General features: G+C 37.8%; 1 protein-coding gene across 6 annotated transcripts in view; it reads right to left on the bottom strand.

The window, feature by feature from the left end:
• Positions 1–27,461, bottom strand: part of celsr1a (cadherin EGF LAG seven-pass G-type receptor 1a) — a 78,866-nt gene that overhangs the window by 42,735 nt on the left and 8,670 nt on the right. For all 6 annotated transcript variants that reach the window (XM_056747904.1, XM_056747902.1, XM_056747903.1 and 3 more), the window contains exons 2-4: positions 3,324–3,962; positions 1,689–1,911; positions 837–952 (exon numbers count right to left, since the gene is read on the bottom strand). In XM_056747904.1, coding sequence (XP_056603882.1) covers positions 837–952; positions 1,689–1,911; positions 3,324–3,962 — 978 coding nt within the window. The remainder of the gene's footprint in view (positions 1–836; positions 953–1,688; positions 1,912–3,323; positions 3,963–27,461) is intronic.

The raw sequence follows: 27,461 nt of genomic DNA, 5'->3' as shown, positions 1-27,461 counted from the left end.
CAAAAATGTATGCACCCCTTGATAATTAACATTTTCAGGACTGCCGGGACCCTGTACTGGTCAACAGGGGAGTTTTAGTACAACTTTCATAGGTTACAACATGAAAAACAGGCTCCGCAGCATGACGCAGGATTCTTTCCCCTTTGTCTGTGCAAGATTTATGTGTGCTATAAGATCCAGCTCCATTATGTGTCGTGTTATTTATAACTGCCTGAGAGCTTTAACGTCTGTGCATATGTGAGAATGTATATAGATAAGTTTGTGTTCTCTTACACATGCATACAGACACTGAAAAGTCTAGTTGGAGCCATAATCTGACAAAGGTTTGGGTATTTATATCCTTTATCGTGGACAGCAATTCCTATTAACACATTAAAAAGCAAGGGACAACGGAAAAAAGTTGATGCAACTTTTTTGTGTTAACCTTGACAAGAGTGTGATGCAGATGTATTTCTACTTTATATCTAATAAATCAAATAAAAATATTTAAAGTTAAAATAGCCCAATTGGTAGAGTATTGCATTAGCAGTGCAAAAGGTCAAAGGTTCAATTTGTTAAGAAACACACATACTGTGGAAAGAATGTATGCTTTGAATGCATGTATGTCCCTTTAGATTAAAGTTTCTTTCATACATGCATATGTAAATGTAATCTGGTTTTAAGGGATCAAAATATACTCGCAGCACCACTGATGTATTTCTTGGTGTTTAGGGCGAAGCAAATTCCCGTAAACGCAGATGTGTTTTAAGTTAAAGCTATTACTGGCTGGTCTTGAGATGTACCCAGGTTGACTTTATCAGGGCTGCTCAATTGATGCAATGATGTGACTGTCTTACCTGCTGAGAAGGTGAGTTGAATCTGTTCCTCGATGATCTCTACAGCTATGAAGTCGTGTTTTTCATTAAAACGGCCGTTGTAGAGTAGAAGGGCGTTTCTCTCTCTTGTGGCAAACCTGGATTGAAAAAACATTGATGAGAACAACCAGAGCTACAGGTTTTATCCCCTCGTAAACGTCAATCACGAGTGATTGTCTTCCCTTCCTGATATTCTAGATGACCCAAATGATTTTGGCCAGAAGAAACCTCCAAGCCAGACAGAAGGAATAACATATTTTAATCAAAGCAGGAAAAGACAAAAACTGAGAGGAAGTGAGCGTAACAACAGTGGTTCTGTAACAGGAAGTTGTTCCTTGGCTCTCTTTGCATCCCACCTCTCTCATGCCTGGGCTAGGGCACAAAAGGCGGAGGAGTCAGAGACCAGCTGCTACACAGGAAGAAAATACAAATGAAGAAAAACATTGATAGTGCTCTCTTCACACAGCCTATCCTGTTTTCAGGTGGTACAGGAGCCCAAATATTTCTCTAGAGATTCTGTCTGAACATAAAATGCTTTATAAATCAGGATAATAATCATTAACTTCAATGAATTCAGGAAGAACTAAACAGCCACACATATTATCATACATCATGTCTTTCTGCTTTAAAAGCAACTTCCAGTCAACATGAACAAGTAGTACGTGAGTCTAGCACCATGACAGAGACCAAAGGTTACTTATGCAGCTTGGGTCTTTAAGAAATTACACCCCACAACATGCAAAGTTTTAGGTCAACGTAACTTATTGACAAGATAATAAACAGGGACATGACACTGAGGTCATAAAATGTTGTCAAATATAGGCCAGTACTTACATAAAAGAGACGGTGAAGTGAAACCTCTGCCTCAGGCCCCGAAAGGTGATGAAGGATTGTCTGGGAAAGCTGCGAGTTGTCATCTCGCAAAAAGGCTTCTCGTATTCTCCTGAGGGGCAGTTGCATGTAAAGCCACCCACCAGCAGGTTGACACATTCCCCTCCGTTCTTACATACACCGGGGACACATCGGCCAGAGCGGGCATCCATTTCACAGTTCTCCCCTGCAGGAAGCAAGTAATGTCAAGCAAGGATTGTTAGATATTGTTAAACTCGTATTTAATATTGGGCAAAGTCAGCCACATATTTACAATAATTTATTTGCCAAAGCATAGATGAAAGGGATAAATCCAAAGGAATGCTAATTCTTCACACATGAAACAGCGAAAACTGTGTTCCTGGGATATATGTCAAATGGATTACTTTTATTATGCATTTAAGCACTTCTAATGTTTTTTTCTATCTGTTTAGCCTTAAAGTAGGTTCACATATAAAAATTTAAATATAAAATCTACAAAAAATATGGGCAAATTAACTTAAAAATTGAATATATCCATTTTTTTGCAAACAGTAGACACTAAACCATGGCCAGTAATTTATCTGTTTCACTAAAAGTTAATGTCTTTGCACAAAGCGTCAAACTCAACTTTTCATAGAACATAATTAAAGTTTGTTATTCGGCTAAATGGAGTGAGATTTTAGATAAAGAACACTTCAAAGTGGATGGGGCTGTGCCCAGTGCAGTATCAAAGATTGAAAAAGGTCATTTAAACCTCAGATAAACACATATGTCACATTGCACCTAGTCTGAACTTTTTTACAGTAAACCACAGCAGTAAACCAGCTATTTCACAATTGTAGTGTTAAAAACATTTTATGTACCTAAGAACCCGGGTCAAGGCTTTCTTAGAGAAAACTCTTTATCCGATACTATGCATCTCTAATCCGATGCTACACTGGCCTTAAATCAAAGTCTGAGCGCTGACTCTGTCTCAGCTTTCCTTTCGGAAGCTCTTTGCAATCCAAGAGTTCCTCTATGGCACGACCAATTCCCTTATTGAAGATGGACATGCAACTCATGCAGTGTTATATATCAACTATTTTCCAGACAAAACCTGGACAAGGGGCATTTATGTGTGGCGGGGAACAGGATGGCAGTCCCTGTGCATGTAATGACCCCTGATTTCCTCGGGATAATCTTTCTCTCGGAGGGAAATAGACAGATCTGTTTTCCACTAATGTGAGAAACCCAGAAAGGAATAGATGTTGAGAGGCAGCCTGTCATCGGCACTATAATGGATGCAGAATACCTGGAGTTGAACTGTGACCTTCAAAGCACTGAAGGGGGTGATTAGAGGGGTAATTGGCTTTAAAAAGTAGGAGGAGATGGTCAAAAACAGGAGTTTCCGTCATATCAGGTATAAGCATGGTCAAGCAGCACTTTTTTGTTAGATGCATGGTATGACCTATTTGAGCTTTAAAAAGATCCTCATAGATGGACACATCATTCCACCTGTTTGTCCACATGTTCTTTTACAACATCCCATAACCCCAAAACACTGTACTAAGATTCCTGCAAATGCAAGTAGCTACTCAACACAAACCTTATGTCATTTGAATAAACATGCAAACTCACCAGTGAAGTCTTCCAGACACTCGCAGGAGTACCCGCCTTCTCGACTGCGGCAGCGACCGTTGTTACGGCATGGTCCAGAATAGCATAGGTCAATCTCCGTCTCACAGTACTCACCGGTGAACCCAGCCGGACATCGGCAGCGCAGCCCGTTAATGGGATGGATCGGCCGGAAGAGAACTGTATCCGAAGCTATGAAAGGAGGAGAGCTGTCGAACTTCAACACAGAGACGCATTTCATATAGTTTTCACAGGGCTCCCGCAGGCAAATGTTGTCGTCAAATGGAAGGACGCTCTGACTGGAGATTTGACGCAGTAGAGTTCGGTTAAGGTAGATTTGCTCCTGGAGCTCCTCTGAAGGGAAGAAACGATCGGGTGCTCCTCCGGGGAGCAAAGCTGAGAAGGTGACGTTGAGGATGTTCCCGGTGACATCTGTGTCGTTTTGGACGTTGAAGATAAAAACACCCTCACGCGTGGTTGATAGGACTGCCGCCACGCCTTCGACAAAGAGGGAGAGGAGCGGGGAGAGGAAGCGTTCTTGTGACATGTTCTCCAGACGGACTGTGATGCTGTTCGTCAGCATCTCATCTGTGATGATGGTCACACGCAGGGTACACGAGGCTGTCACTCTGTGGATACCATCTAAAGAGGAGAGAAACAACAAAGCGTGAATAATTCAGGTTCACATTCCAATAAACGTAACATGTTGGAATGTTAAAACAACATTCTTCAATTCATTTCGAATGAAAGCTGTTTGCTTCCGTAAGATAACACACAAAGGAAATCTGAATACTCCTTTGTTTTGGAAAGAAAGCATGTGAACAGAAATTATCACTACAACAATTAAAAATATTAATTTGGTATTTTGCTTCGGGACACATAGTCTTGTCATCCCCGTTGATACTGTTATAAGGAGCTCGGAAATGAAAAAACTGTACATGCTTTCTTCACAAAAAGGATTTGAATGCTTCTTAGAGCTTAACCACCAAACTATATTGATTCACATTGAATGAAAACTATGTTAAGTCTGTGTATGTTCTCTGGACACGACAACAGTTTCTTTAAAATTTGGTCATTTCATGCTATCACACAAACTTGGAGGTAAGCCATTTTGACTTTAGCAAGTTAGCAATAGGACCATGCTAGCAACAGCATAACAATGCAATAAAACCTGTTTTTTTTCATCAAAACTTCAAATCTACTACTGTAGTCTTAAAGGTAAAATATGTAATTTCTAGGGCACGGTCTGCCAGCAATTGACCTAGTTAAAAGCCCTACCAAACTCACACAAATATTGGTGGACCCAATGTTGCTTGTTGGGTTAGTCAAAAAGCAAAAACAAGCAATGCTTAATTACTTGTACAAAGTCCCAATGATTTCATTTTGGGGGGAAATCAACCTACTTGGTGTCTTTGAATATAATGATGCGATTTACGAAGACATTTTAATATTTGCATGTCATAGCAGAAAGTGTTAATAACCATACTTTACAGTTCCATGGAGTACCGTCTGTGATTCCACCTAATTTGATTAAATGGATTCAAAATTGCACAGTCTATAACTGGTCTAAATCCCACTATTTTCCTGTGGTGTAGATGGATTTATACATGAAGCTTCCACAAGTACCACACTGGGTGCTGTTCTTCTTGCTAAGGGAACAACTGCAGAGCAGGTGGTATGTCCAATTAATACCCCCGGCAAAACAATGTGGCAGAGACCTTTCAAATATGGAGGTGTCATGTGTCTGTGGGTTGAGTTATGTGTCTCTAAATTATATCACCACCATAAATCACAGGAGAATGTGGTGTAGAACCACTACAACTTATATATTCTGAGCTCTGTCTGGTATGTAAAGCACTGTGTTCATTAAAGTTGTCTAGGATGGCATAGGCGTAGAGCAAATCTGATAAAGATAAAGGGTATAATGGTAGTCAAAGTTTTTTCCTCCAAAAACGATTATCATTTAGTTCACAGACCCGTTCACACCCTTTGTGACCCTGAGAGGTAAACAGACCTAGCCTTTAAATTATAGTTACTTTGCCTTTAAATAACCTTTAGTGCTATGATTGTCCTCTACGTCTTCTTCTACATCACGAAATCCTTCACGGCACATTGCCTTGATATTTTAAAGTAAAAAAATATGATACCTTTGAAGTTCTAAATGAGGTTAAGTATTTCTTGTAGTCCCATTTTCAATGAAATAAATCTATCATCAATGTCACACATTACATCACATGTGCATTTACACAGATCTAGCAAAGACATTTTCAAAGACATCTTTCGTTTTGTCTTTCTTCTTTTGTTTTTTAAGAACACATTCACAGCCCATTAAAAAACATTCTTCCAAGAGGGAAAGACATTAAAGGAGCCAGTATTTTGCTGTTTTTGAGGCTTTGCTCTTTTTGTTTAACCATGGATGTTCATGTTTCTAATTTTAAAAAAAACTCTTTATATTCTACATATTTCAAGTCTATTTTTCACCGCTGTCCCTCTTTTCACTAAATGACTGGATTGTGACCGGTCTATATAAAGTCCCTCCTTCCGAAACGCTCTATTTGGTAAAGCTTAAGAAATTGCTCTTTAATGAAAATGTCTGTTGGCAATTAGCCTAACACAACATTTATAATATCACAACTTTTTGTGATGTTCTGTGAGATGAAAGATGGAACTAATACATGGATATTGGCTGGATTGGGAAAGTTTATTAATACTTTTTCTATCTTGTCACTAGCACCTAACAAATAATAATAATGTTTTGCCTTTCATAATAATAATAATATTATTCATATAGGGAGTGTGTCTCCTTACTGGTCCATGAATTTCAGGTGCCTAGATAGTGGTTCTCAAACTTTTTCCTTGCCAGGCCCCCTTTGTGTTGAGTGCATCGCGTTCCGGCCCCTCAAATAAAAACTTTAATTAAAATTGGAATTAAACCAAAAACTAATTCTGTTATACAATGCTGGAACATCAATACTTTTGACTGGCGGTCGTCTTTTTACTGATGTTTGATAGCATAAAATTAATAATACATTTCTATATTTCATGTAATGCCAAAAAATCTGTGTCCCCCCAGGATCCATCTTGGGACCCCCCTAGGGGCCACGGCCCCCCCTTTGACAACCCCTGGCCTAGATGAATCTATGACTTTCCAAATAAAGTAAAGGTCTGCTAAACAATTTAATAACACAGGGCTTCCCAACAAGCTGAAATGTTCAGTAAAGAATGTTTTTGTTGAATTTTCCACCTGTCATTACAGTTCATTATTTATTTAGCCTGTCAGCTGTCCAATGAGGATCAATTAAAAGTCAAGTTGCTGTTGTAACCAAGCAAAGGTTCTTGTCAGGCAAAATGCAACCATTTGCCCTCAACAGATAAATAACCTGTCACTGAGTTCAGTGACCATATGTACATCTAAAATATCCCTAAAGTTATTCTAGTCAGTCGACCAATGTCATAACAATTACATTAAATCAAGAATTTAGTTATAACCGTTTAATGTACAGTACATTCCCTCATGATGACTAAAGATTCTATAAATTGAATGAATACTAACTAGTTTATCAACTAAAAGTACTTTATGAGGCCATAACAAAATGCTTTACAACTACACTCATAGAATAAAATGTCCCTTGTGTGTGTTAGTCAGAGTGTACAAGGCTTAGTTGATGTTCAGCTTGTGTCTACATGTTCAAGTCACGGCAGTCAAGTCTGCAATATGCCTCACACTATCTTTATATCGTATATCAGATATTGGATGTAAGCCACAGGATATCCCAGTCTGTCCACAGCTGTCAGAATAATTGACAAGAGTTTCTTCCCTTTTAGTGCGGCGTGTCATGTAACTCAAGCTCACTAATGTGATTAGGTAAAGAAAACGGGATAACAGACTCTGCCATTTGAATTTCCTGTCATTATCCACAACGCTCAAAGCGTGCTGAACTCACACAAACAGGGTGTATGTGCGTTCCAGTGTGTCAGTTATGGGTTGACCTGAAATGAGTTTTACTCCTGTTAGACAACGATGACTAATCGACTAAAATCTAAGACAAACCCCCACTGCTCATCGCATACAGTAACTTGCTTTGGGGATAGAGTGGTTTAAAAGCAGGAATATTTCTTCAGGTGTCAGTATCTTATATGACATACTGTTCAATCAACCAAGCAATTACAAAACATGACCCAGGGCAACAATGTTTCAAAAAGATCATCTCAGGCTCTCTCGGGAGCCAATGGAAATCACTCTTACAGTCATGTGACAGTCAATTTTGTATGGGAATTCTCAGGTTCAAATGTTTGAATCATAACAAAGGAAGCAAAAGTGCCGCCCACTCCAATAAATCTTCAGGAAACCATGTATCCCTCCCATTTCTATACACGACAAACTGAGCTGCTTTAGGTATGAGAGAACACCATGTGGCTTCTTTTAATTTACAAACACACACAGGAATCGCTAGAGTTCATTCAATATAGTAATGTTGTTATTTCTTTTGTGTTGCAATACACCAAATTTTGTAATAAATTGCAATTTGACTAATGTTTTTATAAAATCTTGCTTTCAAGTGTAAGGGTGTTCTCACATTTAGCCAGTTTGCTCTCAACTGTGTACGAGCGCGAATGTCCCAACAATACAATTGTTCAAAACAGATTTTGCATTTACTTGCTCAATAACTGATTTTTGTTTATTCTTAACCCAAAAGAATAAAGCATTGTATTATTCTAATTAGTATTATTTTGTATTTATGTATATTATCATGTTAACTTGATATAAAAGTCCAGATGTCATTGAAACAGGAAACGGACACAGCTGTGCTAGATGGACTTGATAAGTAGAAAAAATGAAATGAGCTCAGATACAGGTGTGAAAGATTTCTGCTGATCTGTATGAGGGTCCCTCCGATTGATCTGCACACCTGCATCTCTACATGCACCACTGGTATCAAGCATCACTATGAGCCAGTGAAGTTACTGAATGCTAGAGTAAAACAACATTTATCTGGTTAAAGTACGTATAGTCTGCCTGCTTCATGCAATAGCCATGTTCGCACTTTGCAATATGTCAGATCATTTTTATTTGGGTGGCATTATACAGTATTGCATTTGTTAACATTGGTAAATGCATCATCTAACAATAAACAATATAATTTTCCGCATTATCAGCAATTATCAAAATCAAAGTTATCAAAATGTTAACATTTGCTGTAATCATGCACAACATTTCAGATGCCCACAAGATTTTTTGCTTGAGACTATGGATTAAAGGTTATCGTGTTGTAAATAAAGTTACGTTTTTTTCCACAGATCCATCATTCAAAAGCTCATTTTTATTATTCAGTGAGCTATTAGGTATTCATATCTAAACTTGACACCGGTATAAAATACAGACCCCAGTCTTTTACAAAGACGTAAAGGTGAAATGGAAGGTTTTTCTAGGCTGTTGCTAGGTGGAGGTGGCGACAAAGAGTTCTCGGTGAAAGAACAAAGTGTGTTTTGATGTTGGTACTTTGCACATTCTTATGCTGTTTTAAATACAAACACACCTTAGAGTCCATGATTAACCCAAAGAATGAGAGAGAGGCTTGACCTGAGAGAGAGAATATAACATAATTGGCTCTTCAGGAAACTACATTGAGAAAGAACTGTGACTGTAAGCTTGCTTACAGAGAATAATTCATCAGTTTTTGTATTACAAGCTACACTTGTCTTTGACCAGTTTTTGTTGGCTTGACAAAAGTGCCAGACAGATGAAGTGCCTCTTATTCAGGAGTCGAAAGCCATGTTCAAACATGTTTTTCCTCACCGTGTTTGGGCTGGTTCTTTATAGGACACAAGCACGTGAATACATAACCGACAAAATGTATACAACACCTTAGCCTTTCTTTGAACCACTCTTGCTGTCTCTGCGGGGAATGAAAGTGAGGTGTCATCAGATGTCCGCAGGGTTTGCCTTTGCCAGATGGGGCCAGGCGTTTAATGAATGGGTAAAACGAGATTACGACTCGCTGACATCATTACCACCTCCTCTGTGTCCGAAACCAACAGATGGAGCAGAGGGGTGGATGAGTATTCATTCTGTAATGTACAAAAACCCTGAGAAGCATGAGGCTATTGACTGTATGGAGGAGCATCTGGATGCATTCAACAGTTTCGACTAATACATCTCCCAAATGTTTTTACCAATATACCTATGTAAGATGTATTTTAATTTGACATAAATAAAAACAAGGCTATTATAGGAATTGCTTACAAAAACTAAAGCACAAGGAATAAATAGTTTTGAATATAGCTTGTTTACAAAGCAGTTTTTTTTACGAAACGGTGACACATAAAATGTATAGTGTAAGTCATTTTTTAAATTGATTAAAGGAATATGAACAATATATTATAGGAACAAAAAAAAACTGTTTTGTGTCCAACCATACAATTGAAGTCAATGGGGGTCAATGGTTGGTTACCAACATTCTTCAAAATATCTTCTTTTGTGTTCTGCAGAAGGTTTAATGGGTGAGTGAACGATGAAATAATTAACTTTCCCTATCATGATGATATCAGCTTTTTGGAGATTTAACCATTTTGAGTAGTACAAAAGATCGCACGTCAGTATTTTTTTTAACAGTTATTTGTGTTAGAAGTGACATAAGAGTGAATTTTAATATTGTTGTTGAATTATTTCTTGAAGATACTGTACACACACACCAATATAAAGTTAAATTATTCAATTATTCTGTATTCTGCAAAAATGTACATATCTTGTAAATATCCGTAATAAAATATCTCTTTAAATGTTTTACTTTGTTAAATATAGTAATTCATTATTTTATAACAATACAATTTGGACACACCTGTGTTACACCTAATTTTGTTGACCTGGGTGTCACTTCGAAATGTCTTGTCACTTCAAAATGTCTTGAATCAACACCTTTCTAAATAGATTTCCGGCAGGCAAAAAAACTTGTTACACATGTTACACGCTAAATTCAGACACTACAGCATATTAAAACATATTTCCTGCGTGTCGGATTAAACATGCCAACAACTCTAACTGAAGTCTATTACTGTCAATCTCGCTAAACACTGTGGCGGAACCGCAGGCAGCTACTGTATCCAGCAGTGATAAGGGTGTCTGAGGGTAGATGTCTTTTTTGAGCGATAGATAGTGGAGGAGAGTGATGATGTGCCAAAATAAAGCGCAGGCACCTGCGGTACACACGAACAGGCTCTGTTCTTAGATCGAGCACTTGAGGTTAGAGAGAGTGACTCATGTTGACTTTGAAAACTCTCTTGTTAGTATGTCTTTAGTGGGGGAGTATAGCAGCGAATTGCTGCCAAATGTACCAGTAAGGGCAACTAGAGTCATGGTGTCTTTTCCTGTTTGTCTCTACATTGAAGGGGTGCATTTCTCTGCCTGGCTCGCCGGGATTAGTCGGCTCTCACATGGACTCACTTTAGAGAAGGACTACATGTACACAAAAGACTTTATTCAGCTTGGGGAAAAGGGAGGAGGTGGGCTTTCTGCAGGAGTACATCTCTCAAGCCTGTAACAGGTGGGATTACAATACAGGCCTTGCTGCAGTGGGGACAATCTTTGTGAAGCTGGGCTGATATCAAGATTTGAATTTTATGTAATTTAGTTTTCATAAGCTTAGAGAGAAGGGAGAGGCTCATTATCTGTCACTCTGTACCAAAATGTCCTTAGGTTGCATGTTTGTGTTCAGCATTTTTCCGTGTGTTATGAAAACACGGCAAAACCCACTGACTAAGTATTTCCCACGTTGAGAGAAGTTATGTGAAAAGCAAACAATGAAACAACACTTTCACTATGCATTTTTTATAATCAGGCAAATGTTTTTCTTTATTCTCTTTAATTTACCACCTGTCTTGGATTGAGAGGCACTACTCAATAAAATAGTATCTTATGTTAAACTACAGTACTAAATGTCTCTTTTATTATGGCATGAGAAGGCTGAATAGACCGACGATGTTAAATAATGCTGTTTAAAGAACTACATATTCTAGCATCTAGTTTCTTCATCTTTCCCTTCCTCAGAGTCAACAGTCTGTGTTTTCTGAGCTGTTCCTGAGGACATCAGATCAAATGAAGGCAGAAGCTCACAGTACTGCTCTTTGTGCATTAGTGGGAGGGGCTTGGAGAACTAAAAGTGGGAAATCGTGTCTTTATTGGGTTAACGTAGAGTGTCATGTTTTTTTTCTATTACATTAGCCAAATTTCTTCAGCAAGCGACATGCAGTTTGTCACACAATGAGGATTCGACAAAAAACTAAAGCATTGACCAACTGAGAAAAAAGATAATTAAAGCACTGACCATTAAAGTTTATTCAGAAGTATCTACAACCAGGTGTTTTCACCTGACCAAAAAAAAAAACTCAGACTCTAAAGGGTCAGAGGTCAATGACCAGCAACATGAGAAGTCAGCAGACACCCACGGGTCTCATTCCCGTAAGAAACCAAGTTAGACGTCTGAAAGATTGCATGAGTTTTCATCGATGCAGTCTTACTTCACTTTGAAGTATCAGGCAGTGGTCTGACTCATTTTACTGATAAACCATTATCTTTGTATCGCACCACCACACAGTCACCTTTCATGAATGAATCGCTCCTGCAAGTTTTCTGTAAAAATCGGGCAAAAGGCCAGTATTGCAGTACAGATTACTGGAAAAGTCTTTATGATTTATAATCAGATATTTAGAAATAAAATAAACAACTGCCCTTCTGAGTCTCAACAGGTGATACACTAGTGTGCAGAGGTGGGTAGAGTAGCCCAAAATTGTACTCAAGTAAAAGTACTGTTACTTCAGAATAATTTGACTCAAGTAAAAGTAAAAAGTAGTCATCCAAATAATTACTTGAGTAAGAGTAAAAAAGTGCTTGGTTAAAAAACTACTCAAGTACTGAGTAACTGTTGAGTAACGTCTGATTTATTTTTTAACAAGCATTCAATCAGACAGACACAAATACAGTGTGTGTGTGTGTGTGTGAGAGAGAGAGAGAGAGAGAGAGAGAGAGAGAGAGAGAGAGAGAGAGTGTGTGTGTGTGTGTTTGTGACAAAAAATGCAGAAACAAACAACTTCACAAAAGAATTACTCAGTGATGTCACTATTAAGCTTCAACAGTAGTTGGTTCTCAAGGTTCTTGCTGTGAAGCTGTGATCGTTTTTCAGTGAACAGGAGTCCTTGATGACTGAAAAGTCTAAATTAAATTAAAATAACAATTAATTTGAAAGTTAATTTGCTACATTTCAGATTAATATATTTGTTTTCCTTAAAATTTTATTTAACAGTAACTTCAACACTTTGCAGTTTGAATGATGTCCTGCATAAACAAAATGATGGAAAATGTTTATGTTTCCACTGTTCGATATTGCCCACGCCTCATACACACACACAGATATAAGTAAACACTTTGTGACTTTTCGATAGCGCCCACGTCATTCTCTCTCTCTCTCACACAACATACTAAAGCATTGCAATGCAAACGCAGCCCGCTTCAGAGCTAAAGCGGGACTACAGATTAAGTGTCCCTAAAGAACCCACGTATCTAACAGTAGTTCTGCATTATATTAATTAATTTGCACGCGAGTTTTATTTATTTTTATACCGTGTAAGTTATTTTCTGTGTAAGTTAAATGTATGCACCGAACCGTGACGCCCATACCATTTCGGTTCAATGCAAATACATGTACCGTTCCACACATAATATATATAGGAAATGTTTAAAACATATGTTACCTAAAAGACAAACATTCGTCTATCCACAGCAAAAAAAAAACGATTTTAGAACACAAACCGCTACATGTTTCCTCAAATTAGATGTTGAGTTTTTGAATGCTGAAATGTCCGTTTGTTTTGGGAGACACAGAAGACACCGCATAATGTAGCTGCTGTTTCGCACTTTTATTAAAGTAAACATGCTTTCAATATGAGGACAGGGGTGTTCCTCCTCGGCTGTGTCTGCATTGCCGATGGTTGATTGTGACATTTTAGTTTTGCTACGACTGTAAACTAACCCGTCCCGCCGAACACCGCTGAGATTGAGTATGGTCACGTGACGAGACTGCGCAACTACGTTTGATTGGTGAAACACAGTCACATGGTAGAGCCTTTGGCAGAAGTCTCACTCTCTGTCAAAATAAAACAATGACGCGTAGAATTTTAAAGAGGTCAAAAGAAAAGTAACGAGCTTATTGTAGCCTAATGTAGCGGAGTAAGAGTACAGTTTCTTCTTCACAAATCTACTCAAGTAAAAGTAAAAAGTATAGTGATTTAAAACTACTCCTAGAAGTATAATTTTTTCAAAAACTTACTCAAGTAAATGTAACGGAGTAAATGTAACTCGTTACTACCCACCTCTGCTAGTGTGGCATTCAGCGATGCAAATGTGCCCTCAGGCGATAAACTCATGTATGTGATAGTGAAGTAAATGCACCAGACTGAATCAAAACAACAACCAGATTCATATAAGAGAGTCAATGAAGGCTATCAGCACTTCCGTGGGAAAAATCCTTTTTGGAAACAAGATATAAGATAAAATTTGTCCAATGATGAGTGCTGACAGAGGAAGATTATGGTGCTGAGTCAATGTTCATTCATTGGCAGCTGTAAACTCAGTCCCAATGTGAAAATAAACCAATGATGCAGGACTGGCAAGAGAACAGTGTATTTAGATAAATGTGAAAACTCTATGGTCATTGCTAACTTAACGTCTGTCTTTACAATCATTGGAAAAGAAACGCATTGTCTACATTTGCAAGCTATACTGGGGGATTCTTAGATCTGAGGGTATTTTTGCAGCCAGGAACTTGAATATAACACAGTGTCTGTCTACAGACAAATGCTTAGATACTGACAGGCCTCTGGCTCTGTCTGCAGAAGAAATGAACACGTTCCTTTGTTTCTGTGAGCTCTGTGGACAGGTATGATGATAACACTTGTACCACAGGATATTAACGAATGCACTCAAAATTGTGTGGAAATGAACAAAGCAATGCACTTGCTGATAGTTGTGCACTAGCCATACGTCTAATAAGTTAGTCTATAGGCTGAATAGTTTTCTGTATATGTCACATGCATTTATAAATTGTAGCATCAACCAATTACTTAGTTTGAGCTATTACAGTCACATAGAAATTACAAAAGGAGGCTTTACAACGATCATATTTATTTTGTAGGTTATGTAGTAGTGTAATACATTTGTAATTTGTGAGTTCTTTGTTAAAGTCCCAGTGAAATAAAAAAGTTTATTGTAAATAGTTTATCAATTTGGGTCATTCTCTTTTTAAAAATCCTGTGCCCTCAAAATCTTCAGTTAAAATAAAAAAATGCATGTCCGTCCTGTAATGACTTTCCATCTGAAATGACGTGTGTTAGATGGCTTGGGTGGAGGATCCATTAACTCCTCCCATTCAACTGTCAGTCTGCTGCCAGTTCCATTTCAAAATGCAACGGCTGTTTTTATACATCCAATCAAATTGCAGAGAAAGACGAAAGCGACGTCCACAATTTTTTCTCACTCAAAATTCAATTTTTCTCGGAAATACGTCAAAATACAGAAGTAAAAAATGATCCCAACTTCTGGTTCACAGGGACTTTAAAGGTGCAGTTCATAACTTTTGCCACTATATCACCATCTTGTTCAAGGGTTGCTAAATGACAAATTTTCTACAAAATCAGTCCCGACAGTTCAACTAATAAATCGTTACTATACGCTAAATCCTACCAAAAATAATGTATAAAGAAACGTTTCATTTTAATAGAACGTCTCGAGTAAATATTGAAATTTACTGCAAACGACACTCCCTGGGAGTTTTTTGCAGTAAATCTTTAACCTCTAAAGAAAAAAGTTGGCAGCAATAACTGTGAGCTGATTTCTTGTCATTCTAGTTTACACCCCACTTCAACAATTTATTCCCATTTCCATCTGAACAAACTTCCCATACAGTTAGACAATGACATGTGGCAACACGGCTTGACTTCAAGAGTACTTTACATTGAACTGAGCCAATAATTCACCTCAAAGAAAACTTTCTTTCGTTTTTCAAAAGTTATCTGTGAAGTGACAGAGCAAAAGTCTTCGTACCCTGAGTGGGCCAAACACTTGAATGATTTATACTCACATTTCAGGATTTCACCGGTTTAAGAAAAAAAATAGGGTAAAATGTATCAGAAGTGTGAGGAATGCTCTCATCTTCCCGAGCTCCACCGGAATAATATGAAGACAGGAGCCAGACAGTGCTTATAAACAGGTGAATGATGGCATTCCTGATGGTTTTTGATGTGAGACTATATACTTTTTTTGTATAAATTTACTTGAGGTGTGGTCCACACCACAGGAAAATCAAGGTTGGATCAAAGCAAACAGTAGTAGGTCTGCAGTACACTGTATGCATGCTGTGCATGGGATACAAATTGTTGGTATGCATGGAATATCTAGATGATCTGAAATAAATGTATATATTTATATATATTTTTGCCAATATTCAAAGAGTAGTTCACTTCAAATTTATATAGTAATGTTTAGTTCTACTATTGAAAGTCAATAGTCAAATTTTGAAGTGAACTTTAAGTGTATACTTTGTAGTAAGGAGTCAATTATGGCCGTAGACAGAGGAAACCAATTTAGTCCATAAGTTTTAAAACCTAAAATTTTGTTCTCCATCTGTTTTGTTTTCCTCATTAATTCCTCATGAAATCACAAATCCCTCCGCGGTGCCTCCAACATGCCACTACTGAGGCCAATTAACAAGTCTGTCTTCCTGTAACCGCATCCATCTGGCCCAATAAAATCTCAAGAATGAGCGGAACATCGCTCCGATTTGGAGAAATCAAATGCACCTGGCATGCCCTTTGGAGGCTCTTCTTGGCCTTAATCCACACAGATCCCCCCACTCATAACCCCTGTGCTGAAATCTTTGTTCTCTACTCAGAGGGTGGCAATGCTTGGGGTGTGAGGGGCTGAGATGGATGTCTGTTACCATGATGCTAAATTGCTTCTAAAGCGCTCCACGGGAGTGAAGCACCAGCAAGAAAAGAGAGGGGCTCAGTTGAAGTGTAATTAAAACATCAAAACCTCTCCAAGACATACAGCTTTACGACAACATCTGTTTCTTTGACCTGATTAATATAAAGTAATGTTCTATAAAATGCATGCACATAGACAGGAGAAAAAAAGTTTAAAAGCCTGTTTGACATGCATGTGAATTATTAGTGGTGTTTCCTAAGACATGGCTAATTATTGTTCATCACTTTTAATGTTGCTTACTTACGAGTTAAAACCATAAAACATCGCATTGCTTGTGCAACAGACATGACTAATACCTTAAATTATTCAAATAGGTCAGAAGCAATGTGCTGTTAAATTTATGCAAAATAAAATTTCACCTTCAATCTAAAAATGCCAGGTTGTTTCAACCCATCATTGGTTAAGATATGACAAACACAACTATTTGTTAAAATTAAAGGGGAACTCTGCCAAAATTCTGTCATGCATACTCGTAACACAAATTAAGTTGTATTTGCTGAGGTCTGGGAGCTTTCTGACTCCCTAATAGACTACAACGCAACCAACTTTTGAAGCAAAGAAAGTGAGGTACATTGCGTTGTACCGAAGAGCATTTTCACCTCTGTCCCGTACGTCGCATATCGAGAAAATGTCATGCATTTTCATCAGTCTCTTGGTTTTAGTTGTCACATTAAGAAAACACATTCTTTTAACGGAAATGCACATAAGACGCTTGTTTGCGCCATTGTTTATATAACTTTTTAACAGCGCTGTTCCAAAGCAGCAAGCCGGTGCACACCAGTGTCCAACGAGCTCTTTGATGAGAAGACAGCAGTGAATTCGGTCATCAAGAGGCTGTGACGTCTGTCAATCAATGTAGATCAGGTGGCGATCCCTCCCATGTCAACTTGCCAGATAAGTCACTAAAACATTGTAAACTCTATGGCTTTAAAACTGTTTATAGGTTGCATTGCAGTTAGCATATTAAAACAATTATTTGTAAATAATGAATTGCATTCTAAAAAAAAACATTTTCATTATTTGTCCGTTTGTCCACGTCTGATCTGTGTGCAAAATTTAAAGAGACAATTACCCTGGAATTGAAATCGCTATACAAAAAAATTGATCTATCCCTTCATTATGTTGTGGTTTGAATGGACTAAATAACAAATTATTTTTACGAACTTAAAGGTAGGAAATATAAGAATGTTTTCATTCCGTTATTATCTCACAGTTTAACACTATCTTTCAGTGGTTCCCACATTGTACACAAACATACACAAACGTATTGCCTGACCCACATTTGGTTTGTTGGGAGGTGGTCACCTTAGCAGAAAGTGTGTAAAGACATTGTTGAAATAGTCCATGTCACTCCAGTGGTTGAGCCTTAAATATATAAAGTGTACTTTTTATGCGCAAACAAACAAAGTAACGACTATATTCAACAATTTCCTGACTTTGTGTTAGTTGGATGTAAAAAGACTTGAGGGTGAGTAATTCATGAAAGAATAGTAATTTTTCAGCGAAGTTCCCCTTCAAGCTAGAAAATATATTTGACCCACCCATGGGCTGAAACAACCAAACTTATTTAAATCCACCGCACTGGACAATAAAAACATTATTTTTTGTCAAGTTTACATTATAAACAAGACATATTTAGGACCAAGGCCACAAATAGAACCAACAATACCATCAAGACTTGAGGTTGGGTTTTATTGCTCGTTGCCTGGTAACCAACCGTTTAGCAATGCCCTATACACAAGCCACTCTTCAGATGCTATTGGAACTCTTTACCAACTCCTCTGAACAAAAAAACCCCACAAAACAACAACTTTCTCCATATCCAAGGCTCTAGAACACTTTTACTGCACAAAAAAAAAAACATACTAAAAACATTTAGCAGACATTTAACACTCCCACAATTCCTTAGCATCATAGAAGTCAGTTTTACACTAAGTTCTGCGTTAGCAGAAAGATAATAAAAGAAAAAGGTTGTAGTTGAAAATTAGAAGTTGTTTGTTTGAGTTTTACCATATTTTACCATAAGTGTGTGGCTGATTTTGTGTAGGCTATAAGACTTATGACTTACTTAAGTCATTTCTTCATGTCCAAAGCACGGACCAAATTATACACATAAAGCCCAAATGACACAAATTTTGCAGGCGTATCTCAGAAACAAACAGTGATTGTGAATGTCTCTCATGGCAGCATTCCCACTGCTTCTAATAAAGTGGTCAGCGGTGGACATAACACATCATTACATGGTTTATGGAGGCGTTTTTTTCCTAGCAGACAGGGCACCAAGCAACAGCGGGTCAATACTAACTATGTGATTTTTAGGTCTTGGCGCTGCCTCCTGATATGGCCAGCTCTCTTTTTCAAACATACACAAGTTCCTCCTTTCCCCCGGCAACGATTCTTCTGCTTTTGAAAAGAGCCAACCATCCGGGGGCTGGTAACTAAGAACCCTGTTTATCAGTAACCAGGCTTAACAATGTCCGTAACCAAACACCACAGCGGTGAGAGAGAATGAGAGAGAAAGAGAGGGAGAGAGATCTAATGACATTGCAACCGATACACTTGGCACTCAAAGTTATGGTACATGGGTGACTTTGAAGAACAACCGCAACTGTAAACATTCTGTACACAAGTCTATGTAGTACCAATCAGGTAGCAAGTTATAAATACAAAATATATATATATATATATATATTAGGTGGTGCATTGATAACTGCATATCTATTTGGTTCTTGTGTGTCCGTGTCATGATATTTCATAAGATCGCAAGAACCAATGACATTCAAAGTTATTGACATCTTGCCAGATTTGAATTCAGTGACAGTGTGTGCTAAAGGTTGGGGGTGGATAAGCTTAGCATCTTGGTGACCGTGTGGTCACAGTTCAATGGCGCTAACCTCGAATGAATAAGCAGGTTAACTCCTGCCTGGCTGTCCTTCTCTCCTTAGGGATCTAAGATCCCACCATACCCTCATTCACCGCTCAACCTCATCCGATTTCTCCCTACTTATATCCCTTACGACAGAAATGATGGAATTTTAGCATGCGTAATAAAGTTTATTTACTTCAATTCCGCCTTCCAGTAGGTCACTTTTATTAAAGTTTGCTGATTGTGACAACAAACGGAAATGCTCATTTTCAGGGGGTCTTTATGCCTGAAGTTGAAAACATCTCATTGAAATTCAGTAGTGAAATGAAGCAGGAACTAATTACTCTTTTTAGGCAATTGTTTGATTTGGTCAAAAAGATGTATAAGGCTTCGCAGATCACATGACTGTACACTTTAAAGTTTATGATATGTTGGGACATTTCTCAAACATTTAGCAAAAACAAACAACACCTACAATGCCACACATGGACTCACATTGACTACAAAAGGAATCAACAAATATACTTTCTCGCATAATATTTGTTTTTGTCTTTGTAAACATTTATGCTAAATTTATACGAGGACAAACTTGATTGATTTTACCCCAGAGTGATTCTGGGCCAAACATGCAGACAAAAAGCCGAATGACTGAGAAGCCGTAACAGTCACCATGACACTGCCCCAGGAGTCTGTATGTGTGTGTGGGTGGTTTTGGAAGGAGGATAATGGATAACAGGATGCTGACACACACTACTTTTAGTAGTGTGTGTCAGGAGGAGGAGCAGCAGAGAGAGAGAAGCTGGCTTGCAAAACCCCAGTGGCATTCAATGTTGTCATCGCAGCAATAATAGTGCATTTACACTTTCCAAATTCAAACCTTGTGCCAAACCACCAGTACACACAATTTAAACTAAAGTCCAATAGTGGATTATGGGTAATTGGGCCTATGATAAACAGCACACCCTCTGTGCAAACAATGTTTCCCTCATGGTGTGATAGGGCTGGATGGGCCCTTGTAAAGGGAAATGGGACCCTCTGTTTGAAACAATTCACACTCTCAGTGCTTTCTTAATTCTTTCTAAACTCTTCACTCATTCAATTTTAGTCTCAATCATTACACTATTTATAATATTTTTTTACTGATTATTCTTAAGATTTAGCTTTGCTTAACAACAATTATGTTTAATGTATAGCTAACTGAATGATATCATCATTTTATCATGATCATGATAAAAGAACAATCTCTGGGCTATACAATGATCCTCTGGGACACGCCTGACATTGTACATTGTATACGCTTCCATGGGAGTTGAAGTGTGCGCATTTACGAAGCATTTTCAGAATGACGATGCATCTGTTGCGCTGGCTGTCCCTGTACAGAAACGTCATTCCTAAGATCACACAGATGACTGAGTTCCATTAAACCATCTGACTTACCAGACACAGGGCCACATGCTGGGGACAACTGTGCATGGTGATAGTGAGGGGACGAAGAGGGCCATAGACAGGGCCATATTATAAAAAACTATGTGAGTTTACAGAAGATGCAGATGACTGGCTGTTTGTGAAAAAGAACAAAATTACTAGTGTAATTCACACATTTGCTTATCAAAGTCATAGCATTTTCATTAAACTAATAAACATGTAAATATGACATTTTAAATAAATAAGGTTCATTTGAATTTTATGTGGACTTTAATTCAGCACGTTAGGAACCCATACATGTTAAACCTCACCAAACGATTACCACAGATGTGATTCCGCTTACTAAAATACTAAAAGAGAACCTCGACAGTCAACAACATTTCTGACACCCATGAGAGTTTCATATGTACCAGGACCACAAAAACTCTTAAAGCCTGCATGCATTCTGTAAGTCCATTAACGGTTTTGTGAACTGAGACACCATGAAGTGTCCCAACACCTAGGAACAGCGTGAACAATGGGCCAGACCTTTCCACTAGTGTCAACGACATGCATTAATTCAAGAGAAGCCTTTGACATGGAAAAGAAACCTGTACCCCCGCCTTCTATAAGCACTTCCGTACTGAAGAGAAGCCCACAGGACATTTTCCTTACATGAACACTGAAAAAAAGAGGTAAAAAATCTGAAAAAAACAAGGTAGAAATCAATGTACAATTTAAAAGCACCCTTAGAAGTTAGCAACACAATCACATCTCCTTTACCCTTAAGTACAACTTAATTATGAAGTGAACTTAGGGTCAAATGTGGAGCTTTGTTCTTACTTTCTTTTTATATCATTTGTTGCATGACTCACAACTTACAAATTCCTATAAAGTTCCCATCTTGTAAAATTGTTACATTTTCCCGTGAGATTAAGTTGCACACTATAATTAGATTTTTTTGCTTATTTGGGTCACCATCACAACCAAACAGGTTGTGTCCGTAAAAGGCTGTGGAAATAAATCTGAGCTGACCCGTGTTTGCGTATGTTTTCGTTCTGTTATCAAAGACTGTAACATCTTTATCCAAGCTGGCCAGATGGAAATTTTAAGTAAACACAAATTTATGTGTTTGTGTGTTCTGAAAACAAAGATGACCTCGCTCCTTGAGTGTGAGTACTGATAAGACTCCAGGCACTAGAACTCAGCTGGTCAGGGCAGACGGGACCTCTGACCCCTTTAAGTAAATGTCATTGAGCACAACGAAGGTTATTAGCCAACCTGTTATAAACCAAAACACAGGAGCAGACAGAAAAAATGAATCACATTTATGGACTAAAATACCAGGAAACAAGCAAGGATCAAAGATTTGTAGCGTCCAAGACTTTCTATTTATATATAATATGCTACAGCAATAAATAGTGTTCAAAATATCTAAATCAAGAAAATTCATAATCTCATCAAAACATTCATTATCTACCCCGAAAAGACTTTTCTTTCCAGATGATGTAACAACAGTTGTATCAATGACAAAAAATATTAGGGTAACCTATAATATAACAACCGTGATCCAATTAAAACCTGAAAATAAAATTAATTGTTCACAATACTTCTGTGTAAAATGCTTAAAATAATTAAATAATGCTTAAAAAGTTTAATTTAATTATATAATCATGATTTTTTTATTTTTAAATGACGGCTTACTAAACAGAATTATCATAAGGCACAGAAGACAATGTACCGCTCCCAGTTAAGGTTGCAGTGGCCTGCAGATCATTTTTCCCAATAACACGGATTACAAACAGAACAGAGAATAGCATTGTGCAGAACCTGCTTTAATGTAAATGTCATTTGAGAGGACGACTACGTGTTTGGCTGTTAACATTCAAGTTGTGAAGAGCTTTGTTTTCATGCATCGTTATGAGGTGACAGAGGTCATGAATGAAATGGTTATATTGGTTGTATAATCAGGGGGAGGTGAAACCATCCCCCCTTGTAAGAGGTGATGGCATTTCTAAAACAGTGCCTGCACCCTCTCTAAATGACAACAAATTCAACACATGTATGTTTGCTAAGCTTAGCCTCAAGGTTAAAAAAAGTACAAAGTGCGCTTCAAAACGTAGAATAAATTGTGAAAATACCATGGAGGCCTCTATGACTTTGGTTAATTTTCAACTTTTTTCAAATTTTCACATTTTTCTCTGTGTTCCCCTGTAGCTCAGACTTTGTCCTATGGACTTTAGTCAAGTAGTCAACTCTGTACTTATTGTAAATTAACCGACAGTGTCTTATGTTAAATATATTGCAGTAGTCTGAAAAAACTAAGACCTCAAAACACTAAGACATTTGGGCAACATCCATCAATCCATCATTTATGCATTTGGCTGACGCTTTTATCCAAAGTGACTTACAGTGCATTTTTAGTCTATACATGTCTTTTATCAGTATGTGTATTCCCTGGGATCTTACCCACAACCTTTGCATTGCTAGTGCATTGCTCTAATAACTTGGCTATTTTTGTAAGTCTTTTTTATATTTGTGTTCCTGTGTAGCTAAAACAGAAATGAGTTTGTTCATAATTTGTGAACGATACGCATTAAAAAGACTTTAAGTCTATACCTCACCGTCCTATTTTCATCAGCGTCAAAATACAATATTCATGTTCCCATAAAGGTCTGAACGGCTTAAAAACAATTCAGAACAAAACTTTAATGATCTCTCAACAAAAAACATTTTGTTCAAGCAAACCGCCGAAACAAATTCTGTACAACTTAGCCATAAAGAAAATTCCTTGTCTTCATCAGAGTTGATGTAATCTCACCCACAATGCACAGCTTAATGCCTATTGGATGACAACCCAAGTATTGTATTTCTACGTAAGTCTTTTGTGGCTTGTCGAATGACAAAAACACCCCAACAGCAAGAGCATGTCGCTCAAATTGTTAGATAGAACAGCCAGGGCTTAAGGATTTGGTATCAAATACAGGCCTCTGTTTAATAGTGGCATTGTCATACATTTGTATTAACAACGCTATCGAATTACAGGCCAGCCATGGTAGAAAAAGGTTGCTAGTTCAAGTATGCAGAGTAGAATCATGCCTTTTGAAAGCCTAAATCTGGGGAAAGGCATTTTAATTTTCCCATAATTCTTTAAGAGTATATTTCTCCAATCTGGTCAGTAAATGTTAAACATAAGTAACGTCACACTTTTAGGCCGTTGGCCGAAATAGATGCTTTTCCAGCCCCTTAGTGTTAGGGACAAAGATGTCTTTTATGTGTGGTGGAATAGAATCGAGATAGAGCGCAAAGTGTGTTGAGTTACACGCGAACAGGTTCCCCTTCTGACTTCTAGCTGGAGAATCGCACATCTGAATTGTGCGAAATCGTCTACCAAAATCTAAGCCCTAATATTTGGACATTCACATTAGCTCGCAGGTCAGGTATACAGGGTTGAAAATGTACTTTGAAGAACCTAACCTGCTGGACAGCCCAACTAGTGATACTCTGTGAATACACCGCCATTTAATCCTGGGTGAGAGTTTGCAGGTCCACTTAAAGAGGCTTAGAAAATCTACAATTCCCCATTCAATAAAAATGCTTCAGGGGATTTCCTGTCAGTTCAAGTGTGCTTTTGATTTCTGTTTGAGTAGGTTGCTTTTAACTCTGTGATGCCTACTAATTTTTGGAATTGGCAAAAGTTGATGTTTGGTAGAATTCATCATCTAACATCACTGACATTTCTGAGCCCACAGGTAAAGCTAAGGGTCTTTCAGATCTTAGTAGCATTGCCTTGGGGAGATGCCATTTCCAGACAAGCCCAGAAATCAAAAGGCAGCACATGAAAAAGACCTGTAATTTATGTTCCAGATCTCCTCCATTGTGCCGGTCAAGCTGGATATGGGCATAGCTCCTTGAGTTTTAAAGGAAAATCCATTTTGGTCTCAATTCAATTAATGTCTTAAATTCAATATTTAAAAAGATCTCCAATTACTGTCTGTGACCACAGAAAATAAGTTTGACTTGTTTATCAGTTGTGAAAAGACAAACAAAAATAACTTGCAGTGCACTTTATGACTGACCTGTATAATGGAAGTCTGTGGGTCAAGGAGTTTTGGAGCGTTTAAAAAACAAAATATTAAAGTTCATATGATTTTTATTATTTACCATTTATAGGTGGATGATATTCTCATAATAAACATGAGCATAGACTTGGGCATGTAAACAATACTTTATGGGTAGTCACGGTCTTGTTCCATTCTTCCATCGTGCAAACATTGCTAGGTTAACATTGTCTTAAAAAATTTAAATTTAGTTTGTGCAATTTGTAGAAACCAAACTTTTTGATCACGGCAGTGGCTAAACTTCAAAGAAGTCCATTGCAAACACATTTTGTTGTTATCCCATTTTGAATTGATGGATGAGTAAAATATTTTTTTGTGGTAACCAACAAGATGCCACAGCTGCTGTCTTTACTTACAGTAAAGTTTCAAATCATAGGTTTCCACTCCTAAAATACAGCTAGATCAGACCGAATGACAAACTAAATTTTAAAATTAGCTCACAAATGAGAATCCCAAAACCATATTTCTGTGTAAACTATCCCAGAATGACCCAAAGTTTGAGGTTTATTGTTTCTTTTTTTGTGTGCTCATCTTGGCACTCTTTTGAAATCTCGTCACTGTCTCACTCTTCTCTCTCCACCTTCAAATGAGTGTGCAAGATTAAACATGAATCAAATTCCTTTCCAGCTCATTTAACAGCGATGCAAGGCAGCACACATTGTTATTTCGGCTCAATTAATGTTCAGATGTACTGGTCTCAGACTGCATTCTGCTTTCAAAGCACAGGGGTGTTAAGAGGAGGACGTATGATCATCGTCTTTATTAACAACAAACGTCTAGGCCTTTGCTTTTAAAGGACTGTGTCTTCAGAGCATGCAAACAAATCCCAAAGAAATCCTAACCTGTGGTTAGCCAAAATTGCTAGTATCGCAGATACAGTACAGGCCATTTTGCTGTTATGATAATGTTCGAGAGGAACTGCACCAAAATAAGACTGGTAAGAGAACAGTGCCTACACAGTGTGCCTCAGTAATCTAATAAAAGTTTCTAGACACATGCAACAGATATAGCACAAGGAAGATCAAAAAATGAAGGAGCAATGTTAAAGGGATAGATAAGCCATTTTATAGAGGAACACAAAAGAAGATACATGAAAATGACTTAACGACGACAGACTTTTTATTTTCGGATGACAGACCTTTCTATCCTAACCTGATTTCATTAAAAAATATGAATATCAGAAAAAGCAACAATGAAGTCCCCAAAACTTAACTGTCACTGGGGTGTAAAGAGAACAGATTTATAAATTAAATTGATCTTATTCATAAGAATAAGCCATTAAGTAAAATATTGGAATGAAATTGGGGTGGCTTAAGTATTTCGCTGCTGTCCTACTTAAACCTAATATCTCACTATTTCGTGACTTTCATTTTTTGCCATTAATCATTATTATACTGTAAGTCACCCATTATGTTTGTCAGTGGGTTTTGCAAATATCTACCCAATAAAAAGTATTAAAAAGTGCTTGTCAACATTGCATTATTCCTAACACAGTATATAATAATTTAAAAAGTAGTGTTTTTTTTAGTGGTGGACATAGATTAATTTTTTTTATCTAGATTAATCTTGGAATTAATCAAGATTAATCTAGATTAAAATGGCTCATTTGAATTCTGCCGAAGGCATTCTGAATATGTGTGCTACCCAAATAATGACTAAAAGTAAGTCTTTGAGCACGAGTGTCTCAAGCGAGGTGGCGCATTAGACCAGGGGCTCATCTCCTGTTTCCAAAATGCATCACAAACTGCTTGAGAAAGCTGTTCTACTATGATAATTGGTGATGAAAATAAATTATGTTCAATAAGATGTACTTGTGTTTACTTCCGCATTAGCTAAGGGATGCTTTGGGTTTAGGTGGTACTTGAGACTGGAAGAGATCCTACAGTACATTTACATTTAGTCATTTAGCAGACGCTTTTATCCAAAGTGACTTTCAAAGAGTTAGGGAGCAACAAGCGATATGTCATACAGGAGCCATAATACATTAGGCGCCAATACAAATTTACTGGTTTCAACTAAAGCTAGACCACTACCTGTTGAGAGTATTTTTTGAGTTTTTTTTTAAACCAATTTCGCATTGCACAAGGTGCAAACAACCTTAGTCTTGTCGATGTTTCCATTGGGAAGCTTCTTAAAAATAAATTTTCCCTGAAGCAAACCCGGCGGCTTCAAAGCTGCATCCATGTTAGCACATCACGTTTGATGTGGTAATTTCACAGTAACGTTATGTTGTGTTGTGTTCAGACCAAACGCGAATGGCGCGTCAAGCGCGAGTGATTTACATGTTAAGTCAATGCAAAGACGTGATAGACCTACTTGCGGCGAGAATCGCGCGAATGAAGCCCTGGTCATGAGATGATGAGGCGGCTCGAATGACGCGAATTGAGCGAATCACGCGAGTTGAAAAATCTCGTTCTCGCCTGGTACAGTGCAATTCAGCTAGATATACATCCGCGCTAAAATATCAAGGTGAAAGTCATCATAGCTTGCGTAGTATAGACCCAGCTCCCAACCCAACTTTGAGAATAGATTAACGGCGACATTTATTATCGCGTGATAAGAGTCTCGCCGTTAACGGCCCACTACTAGTTTTTTTTTCCATTTCCTGAAAAACATCTATTATGGACATACACGGTTTCAGAAGATCAGCAAACGATTTGTAGAAATGCCTTCTAGTGACAGTATTGTAATTTGCCTTGACTGACAAAACGGAGTTT

This window comes from Triplophysa dalaica, chromosome 5 (genome assembly GCF_015846415.1).
Source record: "Triplophysa dalaica isolate WHDGS20190420 chromosome 5, ASM1584641v1, whole genome shotgun sequence".
NCBI classification, from domain to species: domain Eukaryota; kingdom Metazoa; phylum Chordata; class Actinopteri; order Cypriniformes; family Nemacheilidae; genus Triplophysa; species Triplophysa dalaica.
Note: the sequence above shows the minus strand (reverse complement) of the source record. Positions and strands in the feature narration are given on the sequence as shown.